At 38.3% G+C, this 18,895-nt stretch overlaps 2 protein-coding genes across 3 annotated transcripts; both read right to left on the bottom strand.

The window, feature by feature from the left end:
• Positions 1-1,981: 1,981 nt before the first annotated feature.
• mrpl24 (mitochondrial ribosomal protein L24) lies at positions 1,982-8,334 on the bottom strand. 2 transcript variants are annotated; one of them, XM_080862418.1, is made up of 6 exons: positions 8,268-8,334; positions 7,834-8,020; positions 3,789-3,884; positions 3,255-3,358; positions 2,728-2,858; positions 1,982-2,386 (listed from the first exon to the last, which is right to left on the bottom strand). In XM_080862418.1, the coding sequence occupies exons 2-6, from the start codon at positions 8,014-8,016 to the stop codon at positions 2,250-2,252; spliced, it is 651 nt and encodes a 216-aa protein (XP_080718544.1). In that variant the 5' UTR covers positions 8,017-8,020; positions 8,268-8,334; the 3' UTR covers positions 1,982-2,249. The 2 variants fall into 2 exon arrangements, with proteins under 2 accessions (XP_080718544.1, XP_080718543.1); XM_080862417.1 differs by lacking the exon at positions 8,268-8,334 and having other exon boundaries at positions 7,834-8,256.
• A 1,752-nt stretch (positions 8,335-10,086) lies between these two features.
• On the bottom strand, positions 10,087-18,102 carry LOC308384408 (hepatoma-derived growth factor-like). The gene is made up of 6 exons (XM_080862957.1): positions 17,592-18,102; positions 15,744-15,820; positions 15,457-15,595; positions 14,152-14,310; positions 13,903-14,082; positions 10,087-12,708 (listed from the first exon to the last, which is right to left on the bottom strand). The coding sequence occupies exons 1-6, from the start codon at positions 17,676-17,678 to the stop codon at positions 12,688-12,690; spliced, it is 663 nt and encodes a 220-aa protein (XP_080719083.1). The 5' UTR covers positions 17,679-18,102; the 3' UTR covers positions 10,087-12,687.
• Between the last annotated feature and the right edge of the window lie 793 nt (positions 18,103-18,895).

Genomic DNA, 18,895 nt, shown 5'->3' with positions numbered 1-18,895 from the left:
AGTTGTTCGCGAATGAGGTCATAATTGAAACATGAAAAAGTGTTACACAACGCAGGTGTGACACAGTGCCAGTGCATAAAATGTCAAATGAGGTGAGTGAGGACTTTGTTGAGACTACCCAGTCCATGTTGGCTCCTGACGAGCCATTTCTTTCTCCACATGGTTGTCCAGACACTTTGGAAAGACAGACTCATTTGTCTGAAGGTTTTCAGTTTTGGAGAGCTCTGTGTCTGGGCTTCTGTAAAATAATATGGCTATTTTCAGCCTCACGAATCATCCAAGCAGGCTGTAACCACCACCGTTATTAATGCTGCCAAAAGCCAGAGTACTGTCGCTTCTCTGACATTAGACTGTATGTATGAAGCCTGCTGTGAACGAGCACTGCTGTTCTCCTAATGCAAGGCTCCTGTTCAAGCTTATGTAACACTTTTTAGTTGAAATGATAAATAAGCTTTAGATACTAATTATCTACCTGTTTTGTGCTTCTAAGAGCAAAAGGTTTGCGTTTCCATCTCCAGTCTGTTAATGACTCTACAGTCAGAGCCAGATGTTTTAGCAGTGGCAGAAAATGTGTTTCTTACAATAAGCTGCTTTGGTTTCCATTTATATTATTCTTTCTATGATATAGTCAAGAGCATTCATAACCATTTAAGAAGTTTCAAAGATTTTTATTGGCAAATAATAGAAATTTGCACCAGTGCCAAATGTTCTGGTGATGACTTTAGCCATTTCCATGAAGGAGGGGATTTTCTCAACCCAATCGCTCAACACCAAAGTTCCTGGTTTTATGTGATTTTATGTTCTGTAGCCATGTCAGCATAATCATGTACGAGGGGAGCAAAGAAAAGTGCTTCAACTGCCCATTGTTTCTTCTTTTAGGTAGCCAGATTTTCTTGACATTTTTAAAAGTGGTCTTGAGAAACAGTTCTCCAGGCTTTCCAAAGGTCTTTCAATGTTTTTCTTTGGACCTTGGCTGATTTTTCCCTCATTTTCAGTTCAGTCCTTGTATCTAATTATTTTCAGAGAAGTGGTTTTTTTTGGTTGTTGAGCTACTTAACACTGACCTATGAATCATTCAAGGATAAAAAGGCATCTGACTCAAGGGATCCAACTATTGTGGTCTGTACAAATAAACAACTTACCTCTTGGCCATTCAATTTATCAATCTATTGTTCACTGAAGCCTCACCAGATAGAAGGGAAACGGCAAGAAAAGAAAAGGCTGAGGTATCTCAACTTACACAAGAACTGGACCGAAAATCAATGGCAACAGGTCTTAGGAAATGAAAGGTTTTGGTTCAAATCAATGTGTATGGAGGACGTCAGAAGAGCAGGACAACAGTGACTGTCGAAAGGGACCCAAACACAAACCCAATGCAGCAAAAGCATACCTCGATAGATAAACTTTCGCTATCAGTCGTGGTTCGGCCTCCCCTGGAATCCGGACCCCCAAATTACTGAAGATGTGTGGGATCATTTTGACAGAGAGCAGAACAAAAGGCAGCCAACACCCAAAGAAGAGCTTTGAATGTCCTTCAAGAAGTTTGGAGAACAGGCTGTGTTGAAGAATAAAGGAAGTCGCACAAAACATTGACTCGGGCTTGTTAGAATTGTACAAACTGTGTCTTATGTACTGCATTTTCATGTATGTTTGCACGTTTCAGCAAATTGCTACAAGAATTCCCTTTCTACTGTCTGTGCTTCTGTTATCACTCATCCTTCATTTAAGCTCGACAACATCAGTTGTCCCACCCATGATGCCAATTGGCTAATCATTAGCTTTGACTGTTGAAAATCTGCATAAACTGATTTTTAGTCACACGAGGGAGCGTGTCTTAAACACTAATATTATTACCTCATAGGTTTGTATCCAAACAAGTTTGACACAAACTTAAAATGGGCAACAAGGATCATTGGGTTTTTTTTGTATGAAATCTTTAAACTTTGCACCCCGTGATTGTGATTTTCCACATGAAAATGCAAACACTTTAGTCTGACATTTATTCACAACACTATAAAGAAACAAAGGGACACCTAAGTGAACTGCAGTCTGACTTCACTTCCTCATATTGTTTACAGATCATTTTCATGGTGCAGCAGTTTGTTAAGAGTCCGTACAGCCTCCACTTGGTATCTTCACAGTCTCTGTTTGACCTGACCTTCTGCTCAACTCCAGAACAAGGTATGTCCAGAGCTCCTGTGAAAACTGGTCAGCACAAAGGGGAGGCTAAGTGTCTCTGATTTGTCTGGTCAGTACCAGTAGGACGTTCGGTGCCTCCTGTTCTCCTGGATACCGAGTTTCTCCATGACCTCCTCCTCCAGGGTTTTCAGAGATGGTATGTATGTCTTTTCAAGAGCATCTTCGGGACTGGTATCTTTAGGTCCATCTGTGAAAGCAGAATGCATCGTTTCAATTGACACCAACTATTTTTTCAATCATCAGACACTTCTATCACTTTGTTGGACAAACAGAAGACTTTTAGTTTCACACAAGAAGAACTTGAAATAAATAGTGTGCTGGTTCTGCACTAGCAAAAACAGTCCTGCCTATGTGCGTTCAAGTTTAGAAAGAAATATTTCTTCCACTTCAAAACAGTCAAACTGGATCACTTAAAAACAGAAGTCTGAACAGGCGGAAAAATAAACAACAGCTGGTCTTAATGTGACGACTCTAAGCAACCCCTGAGATAAAATGGCTACTGAAATTTACACACACACAGACCCTTACCTTTCCACTGCTGCGGCACAATGCCATCTCGTCGCTCCACAACTGGTTTCGGGATGATTCTCCCCGTCCTGAGCGACACTCGGACTCTCTCACCCTCTTCTGTGAACCTCCACTCGACCTCGGTGGGTTTCCTGTAAGATCGAGATCAGTAAGTTAAAACTGGTCTGGAAAAATGCCAAAGAGCAGGAGCATTTAAATGGAAAAGGAAAAAGAAAAAGAAAAGGTGAACTATTTTTTGACTTTAGATTGCTGTGTTATCACAATTATTTTAATGGTGCTGTAAAGGAAAAGAATATTGTACAGATGCACAGAGATTACAGAATGCTGTTTTTTCACTAGAAAATCTTATGTTAAAATCTATTACAGCTGTAAGTTTTAACACTTACGGTTACAAAAATTAACTATTTATTTATTTGTTTTTTTTAAGGAGCCAAACTAAGACTGAGAACTAACCCGTGGTCCATCTAGTTTAAGGTTCTGCATAAGCATAGCAACAGATGTTAGGACTGAGGCTGAGTTCAGCATACCTGTCTGAGGGGTCAACGAGGGCAACATCACGGACCAGGATGGGAGCCTCACTGGCAATGTACGTCCCACGGTAATCTGCAGTTTTTCCAATATACCTGTGATGCTACGATGGGAAAAAAAAGTTCACAGTTCTCCCATTTAAAAGGCACAAAATGCAAACAGATGAATGCCAAAAGGCTTTCAATGGTGTGCTTTGTCTGCAGCTACACCCTGACCACCCACATCCCAGACATCTGGCTCCACCTGGTGGAGCAACGAGATAAGTATGAAGCATTTTTAAAAGAGCTAAAAAAGAAATGGAACAGCTAATATAATTTTGGGGGAAATGAAAAAATCTGTAATGTAATCATGTCCAGGACAGTTCAAGTGTATGCTGAAAATTTTTTGTAGGAAAACAGATAGCCTTTCATCTTCTCCCAACACTTACACAATGCTCACTCAATAAAAGGCATGTAACTTACATTTCAAAAGCAAAATCTATAATGCGCATTTCTCAATAAACAAATAAAAAAAAATAAACAACACTTCCTTACTGTGTTCAGTCCCTCCAGGATGACCCAGTTTCTGCGTCTGAAGACTTGGATAACTTTCCCCTGCTTTCCCTTGTCATTGCCTTTCCGAATCTCAACCTAAGAAATCAAAAGCAAACATTTAAACTCTATGTAGGAAATTTACTACTTTAAATAAAATGAATATACTTTTTTGTTACTGTACCACTTTTGCTGGTTTGGCCAGAAAATATTTTACCAATTCGTTGACTGAATTTTCCTAAATTAGTTTTCATGCATGTTTACAACAGATGTATGTTACTTCTCCTGACTCTATCAGTTGTGGCTACACCAAAGTAATTACAACATTATTAGCATTAGCTGTATTACAGATTAAAACTTTATCAACATACAGATAAATCACATGAACACATACTGGACTTAATTTTAATATTATCCTCATTATCGGTTGCCTTGTATAGTTTTTTTCTACTATGTATTGCAAAGCTCTCTGTTTCTTCTTGGTTTTAGAACAACGGGGGAATATAAATGGTGAGTGGACTGCTTCTTATATTGATTGATTGATTGATTGATTGAATCTTTATTTTGAACATGTTGAAAAAGTATAAAAAAAAAAAATAGAATTAAAAGAGACAAATGAACAAAGCAAACAAAAGGAAAACGAGCAACCACAACTCCAAATAACGTCCATGTTCAAAAAGGAGCAGGAAGAAGCATAAGCTTATTTAATCCCACCCCTTTTCCACTATCTAGTATCAATAGACTACAGAAATACCTCCTTGTAATTACATTATATGTTATGTGTAATTTTTTTTTTTTTTTTTTTAATATATACACATATATGTTTCTATCTATCCATACCTACGTATATACACACATACGCACATATACACATTTTCAATAACCCCATTAACACCTGAAGGATACACAACCTACAATTTTTTTTATTTATATATATATATATATATATATATATATATATATATATATATATATATATATATATATATATATATATATATATATATATATATATATATATATATATATATATATATATATATATATATATACACATACATACATACATACATACACATACATATATACATATACACATATATATATATATATATATATACATACATACATACACATACATATATACATATACACATATACACATATATATATATATATACACACATACATATATACCCATACCAACAAACCCGTGCATGCGCACACACATGAAAATATTAGACAAGAACACCCTATCAAATCTCTACCTTTTCCCTGTACCCTGTAAAAACCATATCCTTAAACCGCTTTTTAAACTGCGCCATGCTTGGACATTGCTTCATATCTTTACTTAGTCTGTTCCACAGCTTCACTCCACACACAGAGATGCAAAAACTTTTTAATGTTGTACGGATACGAGGATGTTTTAAATTTAATTCCCCCCTCAAATTGTATCCCCGTTCCCTTTTAGAAAACATTTTTAGAATATTGTCAGGAAGCAGGTTATTTATTGCTTTATATATAATTTGTGCTGTGAGAAAATGAACCAGATCTGTGAATTTTAGAATTTTTGATTTTAAGAATAGTGGATTTGTATGATCTCTGTAACCAGTTTTATGGATTATCCTTATGGCCCTTTTTTGTAATATAAAGATTGATGATAGCGAACATTTGTAAGTATTGCCCCAAACCTCTGCACAGTAATTCAAATACGGTGCAATCAGGGAACAATAGAGAATGTGGAGTGATTTGTGGTCCAGAATGTGTTTTACTTTACTCAAGATTGAGACACTTCTTGAAATTTTGTTATGTATATGATTTATATGAGACTTCCAGTTTAATTTATCATCTATAATCACACCAAGAAACTTATGTTCAAGTACTCTTTCAATTTCCACACCATCTACATGAATCTGCACTTGTGCATTTCTAAGGGAATTCCCAAATAAGATAATTTTAGTTTTACTTAGATTTAGCGATAGTTTGTTCCTGTTAAACCATTTTTTAATTTTGCACATTTCTGAAGTAATTGTATCCAGCAGCTCCTTTAGATTCCCCCCAGAACAAAAAATATTTGTGTCATCTGCAAATAATACTAATTTTAATATATCAGATGCCTTACAAATATCATTTATATAAATAATAAATAATTTTGGACCCAGTACAGAGCCTTGTGGAACACCACAAGCAATGTCCAAGCATGATGAGGAATGGACACCCAGCTTCACAAATTGTTTCCGGTCACTTAAATAATTTTTCACCCATTGCAGTACAACCCCCCTAATCCCATACCGTTCCAGTTTATTAATTAATATGTCATGATTGATTGTGTCGAATGCTTTCTTGAGATCCAGAAATACTCCAGCTGCATACTGTTTCTGATCTATAGCATTCGTAATCTCCTCAATTGATTCGATTAATGCCAGAGATGTTGATCTTTTTGATCTGAATCCATATTGACTGTCAGAGAGTAATTTATATTTATCTAAGAATTTGTCTAATCGTTTATTAAACAGGTTTTCTAGGATTTTGGAGAATTGTGGTAGTAAAGAAACAGGCCTGTAATTTGTGAAGTGGCGTCTATCCCCGGTTTTATACAGCGGCACAACTTTAGCTATTTTCATTTTGTTTGGCACTTTTCCCGTCTGAAATGATAAGTTGCAAATATATGTTAGAGGTCCTACAATTCCTTCAATGACCTTCTTGACGATTTTCATGTCAATATCATTACAATCAGTGGATGTTTTATATTTACACATGTGTACAATGTCAATTATTTCTTTTTCCTCCACTGATGTGAGGAACATTGAGTTAGGGTTCCTATCAATCAGGTTTTCACTACAGTCTACTGATGGCAGTGACTCAGGAATTTGTTCTGCCAGTTTTGGTCCAATATTTACAAAATAATGATTAAAGCTGTTGACCTTATCAGCAGTGTTTTCCATAATATTGCCATTATCGATAAAGTATTGTGGATAACTTTGTTGTCCAGAATTATTTTTAATGATACCGTTTAAAACATCCCATATTCCTTTCATATTATGTTTATTGTTGTTCAATATTTTACTATAATACTCCTTTCTACATACACGTATAATATTGGTCAACTTATTTTTGTATTTTTTATATTTATTTTCAGCTTCTTTTGTTCTTTGTTTTAGGTATTCCCTATAGAGTGTATTTTTCTTTTTACATGCATTTTGTAAACCCTTAGTGAGCCATGGTCTATCTGAATATTTGTGCTTTCTGTTGTATTTTATTGTTGGACAGTTTTTATCGTACAACTCCATGAATATTCTTAAAAATATGCCATATGCAATATCAATATCAGCTTCTTTGTACACCTTGTCCCAGTCCTGATTTAATAGATCGTTCTTAAATGCAGTCATAGTTTCTTCTGTCCTTACACGTCTGTATCTCAGTTGTTCTTCATGCTGATTTTTCTTATAATTAGTGTCATAAACTGCAAAAACTGGTAGGTGATCACTGATGTCATTAATTAATATTCCGCTCACAATGTTGTTTTCCATATTGTTAGTGAAAATATTGTCAAGTAAGGTGGCACAATGTGGTGTAATTCTGCTAGGCCTGGTTATTTTAGGATGTAAACTCAAACTGTACATAGTGTTTAGGAATTCGGTCATTTTATGCTTTTTTGGATTCAACAGGTCAATATTAAAATCACCACAGATAAACATAACTTTTTGATTTGTTTTAGAGAATATTTCCTCTATGAAGTCATTAAATACTTGAATACTAGAGCCAGGTGTTCTATATATACAGCTAATTATTACATTTTTTTCTTTTTCCTTATAAATTTCAATTGTTATACATTCTAGTAAATTATCAATTACAGTTGTCATACTTTCTATATACTTTTTATATTGTGCTTTTCTATTAGCACTCAATTGTGGGGTGAAACTTTGGAAAGCTTTACACCAAACACTGAATATTAGACAATTTAAACCTATCAATATAAAGAAAAATATTTGCACAATATGAGTCAGATGAAAGCTTGACAGCTGAGTCCCAAAAAATGTTTTCTCACCGTGTCCCCTTTGAGCACAGACCACTCCTCTGGCGCTATCGGCTCAACAAACACCTTCCTCCTCCTCTTCCCCGGTGGATTTAACCTTTTAGCAGCGGCTGTCCACGGCCTGTTGGTGCCGTAACGGTAATCTTTGGGCACAATGACCCTGGCTGCCATCGACAGCAGAGTGGTCAGCCTCATTGTGCTGCAAGTCAAACAAGGGTGCTGAGGTTTTTTTTCCAAGAGGCTGGCAGCCATACACAGGAGCAACGCAAGCTAGGCTAATATGAATTATGCTATCAATAACGTTAGCCTAGAGCGGCTAACTCGCCGCCGTTTACGTACACACAAACATTTCACAAATGAGACTGCTGCCTAATTTTTTTTAAGTACAACCCTAAAAGTAGATGTATTAAAATACAATAAAAGAACGTCATGCAGAAATCACTTACCCTCTGTTGATGTCAATGACACATGTAGCGGAGCTGACACCTACAGGAACCTACCGGTAGCGCCACCTACTGGACAGGAGGGTCGCAACAGGCCTCACGCATGCGCAGTTGCTAAATTGACCGATATGTGGGTAGTATGCAGGCAGAGCAGGCTGCTTTGGGCAAGATGACCTTCACACTGCTGCAGCTGCTGCTCAGTATATTCAAGCCATACAATACTAAGAGTGACTCAATAAAGAACGCAATATTTTATTACATTTTTAAATAAAATATAACACCAAGAGGAAACGTTTTAAAATTAAGTAAGGCAAATGTGTCTAAGACAAACTTAAAATGTTTTTGAATGAATGCCATTTTCAACAATTCCAGCTTCTTCAATAGTGCACCTGTTCAAGTGTTCATTGAATACAGATCGTCTGGACCTGGCTTGATATGCAGCAACTCATTTAGACATGTAGACATGGTCAAGATGACTGGTTGAAATTCAAACTGAGCAGCAGAATGAAGAAATAAGGTGATTTTACTGACTTTGAACATAGCACAACTGTTGGTCTGAGTATTTCAGAAGCTGCTGATCTGTTGAGATTTTCACACACAACCATCTGTAAACAAGAAACAAGAAAATATCCAGTGAGCAGCAAAGAAAAGAACAGCTATACTGCTTTGAGCTGATGGGAAACAGTAACTCAAATAACCACTTATTACAACCACAGCAGCTTAATGCACCATCTCACAACATTCAAATAATCTCAGACCACTTTCCTGAACACTGGTAGAAGGGGAGATTCACATCATGGATGAGCAGCTGAGGAATGCTTCCAGCACCTCATTGAATTAATACCACGAAGAATTAAAGCAGCTCTGAAGGCAAAAGTTGGTCCAACCTGGTGCTAGCAAGGTGTACCTAATGAAGTGGTTGGTGGGTGTATGGATTTGCTACTACATTTTTGCTGATTCCAAAAGGTTATGTGTAAAACCTGAATGGCTCAGTGTGGAAATATTTAATTTCAAGGCCACCCACTGAGGCAGATGCAGGCCGTGATTACAAGCCTCGCTGCTATGTCACTGTGACAAGCACGAGTGATATTTAAGCATGAGAGGAGGCTGTCATTTATGAAAACCTGCAATCATACATGTGACTGTTTGTCTTTGACCTTGGATTTTGGTAAACATCCATGTTTGCTGCAAGCGAAAGACGGATTTTTACCTTTCTGGGTTACAAAGACAGACAATAAAGCTAATCTGTGTAAGCACAGACACAGTCATTAATCTTGAGAGCCGGATGAACAGACACCACACCGCATTCCAAAATCAGTTTCAGCCCACGGTTGGATCTACGCCCTAATACAGTAGTTAAAACAACTTGTGCTTAACCTAACCCCACAGCAAACTTAGAGCTGTCAGGACATGTTACGTAACAACAAAACTAGTTCAGCTACCACAGCCTTTGGGGCCGAACCGCACAGAGAGGCTCTGCGTCAGCAGCAAATTATTTGTGGCAGCTGCATAGAGACACAAAACACGTTCCATTGTTAATTTCCTGCATTTTTTTTTTCCAAATCAGAGACAATAATTAGATGTGAAACAAGTAATTAATTTTAGTTGTTCTGTAAAGTTATGGTAGCCTTTCCCATGCTCTGAGCTTGATTTAGAGCAACAGATCCCACATAATACTTGGTTTTCAGCAGGCACTGTACTGACTCAATAAAAATAGACAATCCTGATCGTTAAAACCAAACACAACAACTAATGTGACTGTTTTGGGTTCTTTCCAGAAAGCTGATACCCTAGATTAGTTTAAGTAAGGCAGAAACAAGTGTTTTTTTGTAATCAACATGTTTATTAAATGGTCTGGCAACTACAATAGTAAACAAAGCAGCAGATTAAGATGAATGGCAGCTTCCAAAGGTAACAGAAGGCTAACCCCCCCCCCCCCAAAAAAAACAACAACAACAAAACAAAGTTTTACACTTTAATTCCAAATTAAACTTTTGAATAACCTCCAGATCTGGCCTTTGACCATTTTAAGGTTTTTAAATCAGCGGTGTGACGATAGGAAGGTGGCCATCTTCGACACAACATTCAGAGCTGAGCTTTCCCTTAAAAGTTCATAGTGTGATAAACTATCAGCTAACGCTGCTAATTACATGAAAGAACACTGAAGCAATGACGATGACATCCAAATGGCGTGGGTGAAAGGGCCCGAACCCCTTGGGATACTGTTACAGTGGAAAATAACACCATATTCTGAACATGTCGTCTAAACAGATGTTGGAATAAAACACGTCACAACTTTGTTTCACAGTCAAAATAATAAGACCACTGAAGTAAAACAGATTAGTATTCCAGTTAAGAGGGTGGGAAACCAAGAAAAGAAAGTCATAAACTGAAGATTTACAAAAGGTTCACTCTCTGTATTTACCCATATTCAGTTTCTTGTTTCTTTCAATGAATCTCACTTTGTGCAGTCCAGATCAGCGACTCGTTTCAAAGGTGTCGAGAATACATTTCTGAACACAAGTTTTTTTTTTCAACAGCTTCAAGCAACAGTGGAACTACTGTAAGCTAAACATGAAATCACAACATGAAACTGAGTTTTAGAAGACTTTTCCAGATAATTTCCACATGGAGGGGTGATGCCAACAACCTTTCCCTTGCAGTCATTACCACTGCTCCACATTACCTTTAAGGCTCAATTTCCCCAGATAAGGATTAAGCCTACACCAGCATTTTTTTCTAAAAATTTTTCCAAGTCTGCCACTAGAATAAATCGATGTTTGGGAAACCTGATGCTAAAGTTTAAAGATTCTGCCCAGACAGAACATCACTCAGGAATGTCTCCTTACGTAAGGCCTCAGTCACACAGGCCTACGGACAAGTCTGTAACTACCAAGCAACCTCCGGTCACCAAGAAGAAACGTGCACTCTCTGACCATTTGGCGAGCGGTTGTTGCTAGCTGATATCAGTAAAAGACATGGATGAAGCTAACGTGGAAGTGCCCTAAATCTGCATTCTATCTGAACTGTAATTATAAATAGACTTCTGGTCCCATTGAACAGCTTTCTTTCTTGACTCTTATGTTCATGGGCTTAGTCACTAATTCTAGATCTGTTAGAATTACAATTAATCCCTCCTTGTGATTAATTTGGTTACTAGCAGATTACCACAGTCTACTGTAGTTTGGGAGGGAGACACCGAGTTGTCTGCAAACACTTGCCAACTAATGGTTCTGCGGAAGTGAAACTTTTTGAAATTTGACACAAACAGGAAATAAAGAACGTTCCGACTTCAGAATACAAGTTTGCACCCAACATCTTTGGGGAACAGTCTCGTTTCTGAGTTGTGTTTTACTACAGCTACGCAACTAGGTGACAAATGTCTGCAGACAAGTCGGCATCTTCTACACAAGTACAGCAACTTGAGAGCACGCAAAGCAGGTTTTCAGTGCAGCTCCGTATATTTCTTTGCAATCAGTTTCACCTTGCAACTGCCAGCAACTTCTCACCAAGTGATTGGGAATACACATTTAAGTGGTTGCCAGATAGTTGCCAACTGGTTTCTAGGCCTGCATGACTGAGGCCTAAACTGAGTAGCAGAGGGGCTTAAATCCTAAATTTGCTTTTCTCAAAAGGGGTTTACATAATTAATTCCACATATGGGTTCCTGTGAAATGAATCACGTACTTTGGTCACTCGCAATCAAGCATACACACCGAAACAACAAATGTTGTAGGGCAAAACAGACGACGATTAATGGGGGCAGGAAAAAAAAAAAACACAAACAAACAAACAGAAAACCTCTGAATATTCAATCATATTTCGAATGACTGAATAAATGATTTAAATGAGGCTGAAAAGCTAGGTGATACAAATGGAAGCAGTAAAATTATGAACTTAAGCTAAGAGCATTGATGAAAATTTGTTCTATCGCCTGTACAATATCTACTTTTTAAAACCATCAAATGGGAGCATTTGTCAAATAAATGTTTTTTTCCTTGTGATTTTAATGTTTGTTTGTTTCTTAAATTTACCATATATTCAGTGTTTATCCCCTCTAAGCTGAAAAATGTTTTGACACCTAGCATTCAGTCGTTGTAATTGCACTTAGAAATAAAAAATATATACACACCAAAATCCCATTTATAAATGAGCCCTAAAGTGCTCAATTCAATTGTTTTGAAATCAGATTAGCAAACTTTTTCTTTCTGGGATATATGATATCCCAAAAAATGGCAAATGAGTATTTGTTTGTCTCTCAATACAAACATTTAGGTTGTTTTGTTTTTTTTTATTTATTTGTTTGTTTTAAAATTCTCTTATTAATTAAACGGCTGAAATCTGGCATCCTGCAGGTAATTGTGTTGATGCTTAAATTCCAGAGAAAAGCGTCAAAGGTTCGTGGTTTTCTTCTGAGTCGATGTTAAGCGCTGTCTGTCGCAGGCTGTGGGAACAAGAGGGAAAAGCAATTAAAGAATTTATTTCATTTTATTTTCATCCACCGCCTGAAATTCAAAAAGACGTGGGGAATGTACTTTTTATATTACTGATACATCAAGTTTATTTAAAATACATGATGGTAAGCACTGGCTTTTTACATTAATAATTTTTTTGTGTGTAGACAGTTTCCTTAACTAATTTTCAGAAGTTTCAGAACTTGTCCACATGTTTAAAAAACAAACAAAACCCCCCAAAACAACAATACACTATATGGACAAAAGTGCTGTTCCACCAAAACAGTAAACCTACAGCAGCTTCTGGGCAACAAAGCTCCCAGTGCAAGGGTTTTGTGCTGATGTTAACGCCAGAGGAGGTTTAATCTCTGAAGTTAGTGAATCAGCAGAGCGTTTTATGCACTCCACATTCAGCAATCTGCTCTCCATCTTCACATGACTTAGCTGCTGTGATTCTTAAACACTTTCACTTTGCACTTATACAACTTACAGTTGATTGCAGAATATCCAGAGAGGAGGAAATTTCACAAATTGACTTGTTGAAATAGTGACATCCTATTACAGTACCACACTAATTCAGTGATATCTTTAGAATGAGCCATTCTTTAACAAATGTTTGCAAAAGCAGACTGCATGACTAGGACATTGACTTTATGCACTTATGGCAGTTGGACTGAAAACACCTGAACAGTGTTCCAATACTTTCAAAAGTACGTAAAATGAGGAAGAAGGCACATGTTGACTTCTTCCTTGTCCACGTGTAAATGCAGAAACTGGCTTTTACTGCTATATAACAGCGTTTACATGTGGACAAAAGGCCACAACACATGGAAACAGCTACGTTTTCATGTGGAATGGCTTCTAGTTTTGCTGGTGTTTTGGTGGCTTCAGAAAAGTTTCCATCTTTGTCCATTAAACACCTGCCAAAACAGACAAACTTGTTGAATTATTAGTATTCTACTTTGTTTTTTCGTTGTTAATTTATTTTGATTCAGATGGTCTGATGAAGGCCAGGTATGTTCAGGTAAAATTGAACTGCTGACACATTTTCTTGGCCGAGCACCTGCCCCACTTTTTGATGTGAATATGCATGTATTTTTCCTCTCTTATGAAAAAGAAAACTCACCACGAGTTCATTTTAAGGGATGTTTCCCAGGTAACCAAAACGAATAAGAGGGTTTTACCTTCTCTGCTGTTTGCTGGCCCCCTGCTGGAGCATTTTCCTGGGCCTCTGGTTTCGACTCACTAGGAGCAGTCGCCTTGGGTCCAGCCACATCGTTGAGCTTGGGCTCCACGTTAGACTGGTTGCCGTCTACTTTAGAATCACCTTCCGCTTCTGAATCCTTTGGCCGCTTCGGAGAGGTCTATAAAAGTTTGATAAGCATCAGACGGCTTTACAGTGAACTTGGACTGTGAGTCAGGTTTAACCTCACCTCTGTGGACTCCTCTGCTTTTCGTTTGGTTCCTCCCCTCTCATTTTTCTCGTCAATGACCAGGGCTCCTTCGTCCTCGTCACTACTGCCTTCTGCATCTGCTTTTTCTGAACTGCCCGTATCTCCTGCTCCTTCTGATGTGTTGTCCTTCTTCGATGACTACAGGCAAAGAGTTGCACATTAGTGAAACATGGGGAAACTAAGTCTAGATCTACCCATCAATGGCGAGGTGTGACAGTATCACTAGTGACGTAGTAGAGGTTAAACTTCCAGATAAACAGCTGAGTGAGCTTTGAGAGTAACTGATAAATGGTTACATTACATAGTTTGTCCAGCAGAGTGTGCTCTGATCAGAGTCATTACAGTTTTGTATTTTCAGTTGTGCTTTCAACTCAATGTGGTTTCAGTTCATTTTCAATGAGATTTAGTTGCTGTTTAGTTTTATTGTTTAATTTTAGCAGTTCTTTTTATTACTTTCAGTGCTAGTTTTAGTTTACTATAGCATGGGTGTATTTGGGTATTTGTCAGATTGTAAAATTTAATAGGTTTAAACCACCACAGTAATACATAATATTAAAAATCCCTGAGACATTCCAGTCTCAATGAACAGTTGCACCAGAGCCTGTTTGTGCTTGCTGAGAGGACATATTTCAGATTAAAATTAAAAGATATTTTCTCTGTACAAAGCTATTTCAGTAATTATGCACATAACATTGTTTCACTTTTCATTTATGATATTTTTTCACACCCACTTTTAGTTTGGCTTTAGTTACTTATAATAATCTTTGCTCTCACCCATCTCTGTAGCAGTCCTTCTTCCCAAATTACTTCTGGAAACTGTTTACATGTTGAAAATAAATTCAGCAAACCAAAACAAAGCAGCAAATGTGGCCGCTGAAAAGGCGGTGGTGTAGAATCAAACCAGCTCTTTATGTTTCAAGCCAGTTTAGAAAAACATCCCGCTTATGCTATTTCCCCCTTTCAATATTCTCTCACACAGTACAAACCACAAACCACAACTTGTGCTGCTGCTTGCTCGTCTTTGCCACTCATTGGGCAGAGCAGACAGAGGTGCGCCTTTGGCTCTCCCGCCAAAGGCGCACTTACAGGTCACAACTGGCAAACCCTTGTTCACAAAGTCACTGGATTTGTGGGCTATAAAGTCGATAATCACCAAATTGGCAACAATTAGATGAGCTGAAGTGTGATAATCACTGGTATGAATCAGCAGGTGTTCAAGCTAAAATAGGATACATCAATCAACACAGTGTAAATCTAACCTCAGTGGCCTTCATATCTACTTACCTCGTAGCCTTCATGCGTGACCGTGGGGTTGTTCTCAATCTCCCAGAGTCCCTCAGCAAATCCTTTCCTCTTGTTTGCTTTTCCAAACTTCTCCTTGCATTCATCATATGGGGACAAATCCTTGGCCCCCAGGAAGGCCCTACAACAGTCAGTTATTACTGTTTTAAAATAAAATATGTACACACCCCTTTTTTAAAAAAAGTTTTGACAAATGATCCAAGTTTCTTCCCATTTTGCATCCACGTGAAAAAATTAAAAAGTGACAACATTAATGGAAAAATACTCACGTCTCATGTGTTCCAAAAAAGAACACTTGGTACTTGTTTGAAGGCGACTTTACAGCTCCTTCGGGTAACTCGTCAATCTGTGAATTAGCAACACAGTTGTTTTAAAAGGAAAGCTGGTAAAAAAACCAACTCAATACTTTAATAAATACTAAAATTATTCTAAAGTTAAACAATAGGCAAAAGAGTTAGGTCATTTCTCTATAAAACCACAAATACAAACAATAGTAATACTACTACACAAATGTATTTCATCATAAAATAATGCACTGTATATAAGAGTGGAAAACTTGTGCAAATGATGCCTTTAGGTTAGATCCTGGATAAATACTCCAAATAATTCATTATGAAGAAACAGTTTAAACAGTAAAGCTAAATTAGGTTCAAAGACCTGCAAATTCTTGTACAGTACTAAATAACAAGCAGTTTTTGAAATATATTACACACCTTGATGCACCCACAAACTCCCTGGTGAAAGTTTTACTGTTTACAATCTTTCAGCACAGTGTTTGGCTCGGACATGCCAATTTTTTTTTTTTACATGCTTTTAAATTAGCACAGCACTACGCAGCGGCACAGGTAATCACTCTTATGATAGACAATCGTGGCGTGGCTCTGCCTCTGCCACACAGGCCTTTTGGCATCCCCAGATAGGACTACTGTGTCAGGATAGGTGGGGCAGGGCTGTTGACATGAGACAGGGGTGATAAGACCGAGAAAAAGGAGGGAAGATGCAGAGATCAAAACAGATACTAGGTGGTGTAGTGCAGATTATAGAGCATTTCTTTTTATATATTTATTCTTTAAATGAATGAACAGTGATTTTTTTTTAAAGCAGGTAGACATAGTTAGTTGACTTTTATGAATGGCTGCAACACCAAAGGGCAGAAACACTGACTGAAAACTGCAATCTAAGTTTTCCTTTTCAACTGCACAAGACAGATGTGGCTGATGGGATTACATGCTGCTTCGCTTTTACATTTTCCTGCTTCAGCTGTAATACAGCATGCACAGAACTAACGTATTGGTTGCAGTAATCATCTTTTTTATTTATTTGGTATAAAGCATGACTTAAAAATGCTCCAAGAGCAGCTTTTCCCTTCATTTTCTCACTTTTTTCTTTTGAATGACAAGGAAAATGCCGACCGCAGTGCCAGTTAGACATTACGTTATAGTCTTACGTGACTATTTTTATTACCATGGAGCATTTTTTTTAACGTAATGGAACTAATTTCGACTTTACGAGTTGCTATCTCTCGAAACGTTTGGGCAGGCGTGTTTACAAAGTACCACAGCATTTGGCTTCACAAGTAGCCATTAGTCTGTAAAGCAACAGTTAAAAAGAAAAGGGGGGCAGTTTGAACTTATATTTAGCGAGCTGCTAACTCACAAAGTGGCTTAGTAGCAGCCCACCGTTGCAGCGAAGCACACGTTAACGCTGCGTACGACATGACCGTTAACTAGTAATCAATGCTGTGTTACCACAGTGCTGGTTTTAACCGTTACAGCTCAAAGTTAGCCTTACAAGGCCCCTAGGGACGAAAAAGACCAGCACACTAAAGGCGGCAAAGAGCAACTGGCAAAAACATTAATATTTTGTTAGCCCGGGAGGTTAAAGAGGTGTCTACTCTGCGATGAATCTCCAGAAAGAAATTCGCAGTGGTTTACAGTAGGCTAGCTGTATGTATGTGGATGGTCGGCACCGCCGCGCTAGGCTAACTCGTGGAGCTAGCGGCTGTTACAGGCCTCGCAGGTAAACAAGTGATTGGAGCCGAGCGGCTAAGGCGCAACGAGATGAAAACCAAACCCCTACGCTGGAAATGAGATATTCAACGACGAGCGCTTACTTACCCTTGCAGGCCAGTGTGGATAGCCCTTCATCTTAGCAAACACAAGATCTCCGGGTTTGTATTCCTTTTGCCTGTTGGACCTCGGCATGTTGAAAATGTAAGATGTAAATATGTGCGTGTGTAACTAATATGGTAAACTATCCGTAGTGGTCAAAAACACCTGCAGCAAACAAGCCAGGCAGGCGACGGTTTGTTATCCAGAATAAAATCAACCCGCGGAAAACTGGAGCGGAGACACGGCGGGTAACGCACTTTTGCCACGACGTGGGGCAAATATACAGATGTGGTCTGAATAGTGTCACAGTTGCTATGACTAAACGCGGTAGTGTAACTATCTCGTATTAGCGCTTTCCCACAAGCCGCTGGCTCGTCCCTCGGACTATTTGGGTTTGAAATTGAAACCCGCTTCCCTTTGCAGACGCGCCCCCTGTACCTGAAGCGGCACAGCGCCCCTGCTGACCGAAGCACCACAGTAATTAACGCACCTAAAAGCAACGCCGACCACTTTATTAGGTACAGCTGCTCGTTAGCGCAGATATTTAATCAGCCAATCACATAACAGCAACAGCTGACTAAAAGACAAGAAGCTGAGCTGGAGGAGCTCAGCACATCAGAGGGACAGCTCATGTTGAGCATTTTGGAGACAAAGTTAGAGAAGCAAGCGTGAGATGGTTTGCACATGTGAAGATGAGGGCTGCTAGATATACTGGACTAAACATTTGGAATTTGGAGCTGCCAGGCAGGAGGAAAAGAGGGACACCTCAGAGGAGCTTCACTGATGTAGTGAAGGTGGACATACAGAGGGTAGGCAGGATAGAGGAGGATATAAGAAACAGGGTGAGAAGGAGACAGGTGATCAGCTGTGAGAACCCAAAGGGAGCAGCCAAAAGAAGAAGGGCTTGTCTGAATATTTCAGAAAAAGCCGATATCCCGTAATTTTCCTATACAAACATCTCTATGGTTTACAGACAATGGTCTGAAGGAGAACAAATATCCAGTGAATGGCGCTTCTCTGGATAGAAATGCTTTCAGCTGATAAGATTGCAATAGAATCTCAAATAACTACTTGTTACAGCTGAGGTATGCAGAAGAGCATCTCTGAATGAACAGCAACCTTAAAGCAGATGGGCTATAGCAGCACCTATACTGGGTGGAAAACTGAGACTACAATTCAGACTTCACCAAAAGGTCTTTAAAAAGGCCATGCTTTACAACCTGAGGAACTTAACTAAGAGTTAAATATCTGGTTAAAAACAAGTACAAATGTCCAAGATAATTAGTAGTAAGTAATGATGGGTAACTTAA

Source organism: Rhamphochromis sp. 'chilingali' (genome assembly GCF_963969265.1).
Source record: "Rhamphochromis sp. 'chilingali' genome assembly, chromosome: 17".
In the NCBI taxonomy this organism is placed as follows: Eukaryota; Metazoa; Chordata; class Actinopteri; order Cichliformes; family Cichlidae; genus Rhamphochromis; species Rhamphochromis sp. 'chilingali'.
Note: the sequence above shows the minus strand (reverse complement) of the source record. Positions and strands in the feature narration are given on the sequence as shown.

Coding starts and splice junctions, on each gene's coding strand:
- mrpl24 (XM_080862417.1), bottom strand. CDS start 8,073: ATGGCTGCCAGCCTCTTGGAAAAAAAACCTCAGCACCCTTGTTTGACT. Junction 3,885..7,833: donor CTGTGCTCAAAGGGGACACG/GTGAGAAAACAT, acceptor TTGATTTCTTAG/GTTGAGATTCGGAAAGGCAA. Junction 3,359..3,788: donor TCCTGGAGGGACTGAACACA/GTAAGGAAGTGT, acceptor TTCCCATCGTAG/CATCACAGGTATATTGGAAA.
- LOC308384408 (XM_080862957.1), bottom strand. CDS start 17,678: ATGCCGAGGTCCAACAGGCAAAAGGAATACAAACCCGGAGATCTTGTG. Junction 15,821..17,591: donor ATCCACACTGGCCTGCAAGG/GTAAGTAAGCGC, acceptor GCTAATTCACAG/ATTGACGAGTTACCCGAAGG. Junction 15,596..15,743: donor TTTTTTGGAACACATGAGAC/GTGAGTATTTTT, acceptor TGACTGTTGTAG/GGCCTTCCTGGGGGCCAAGG.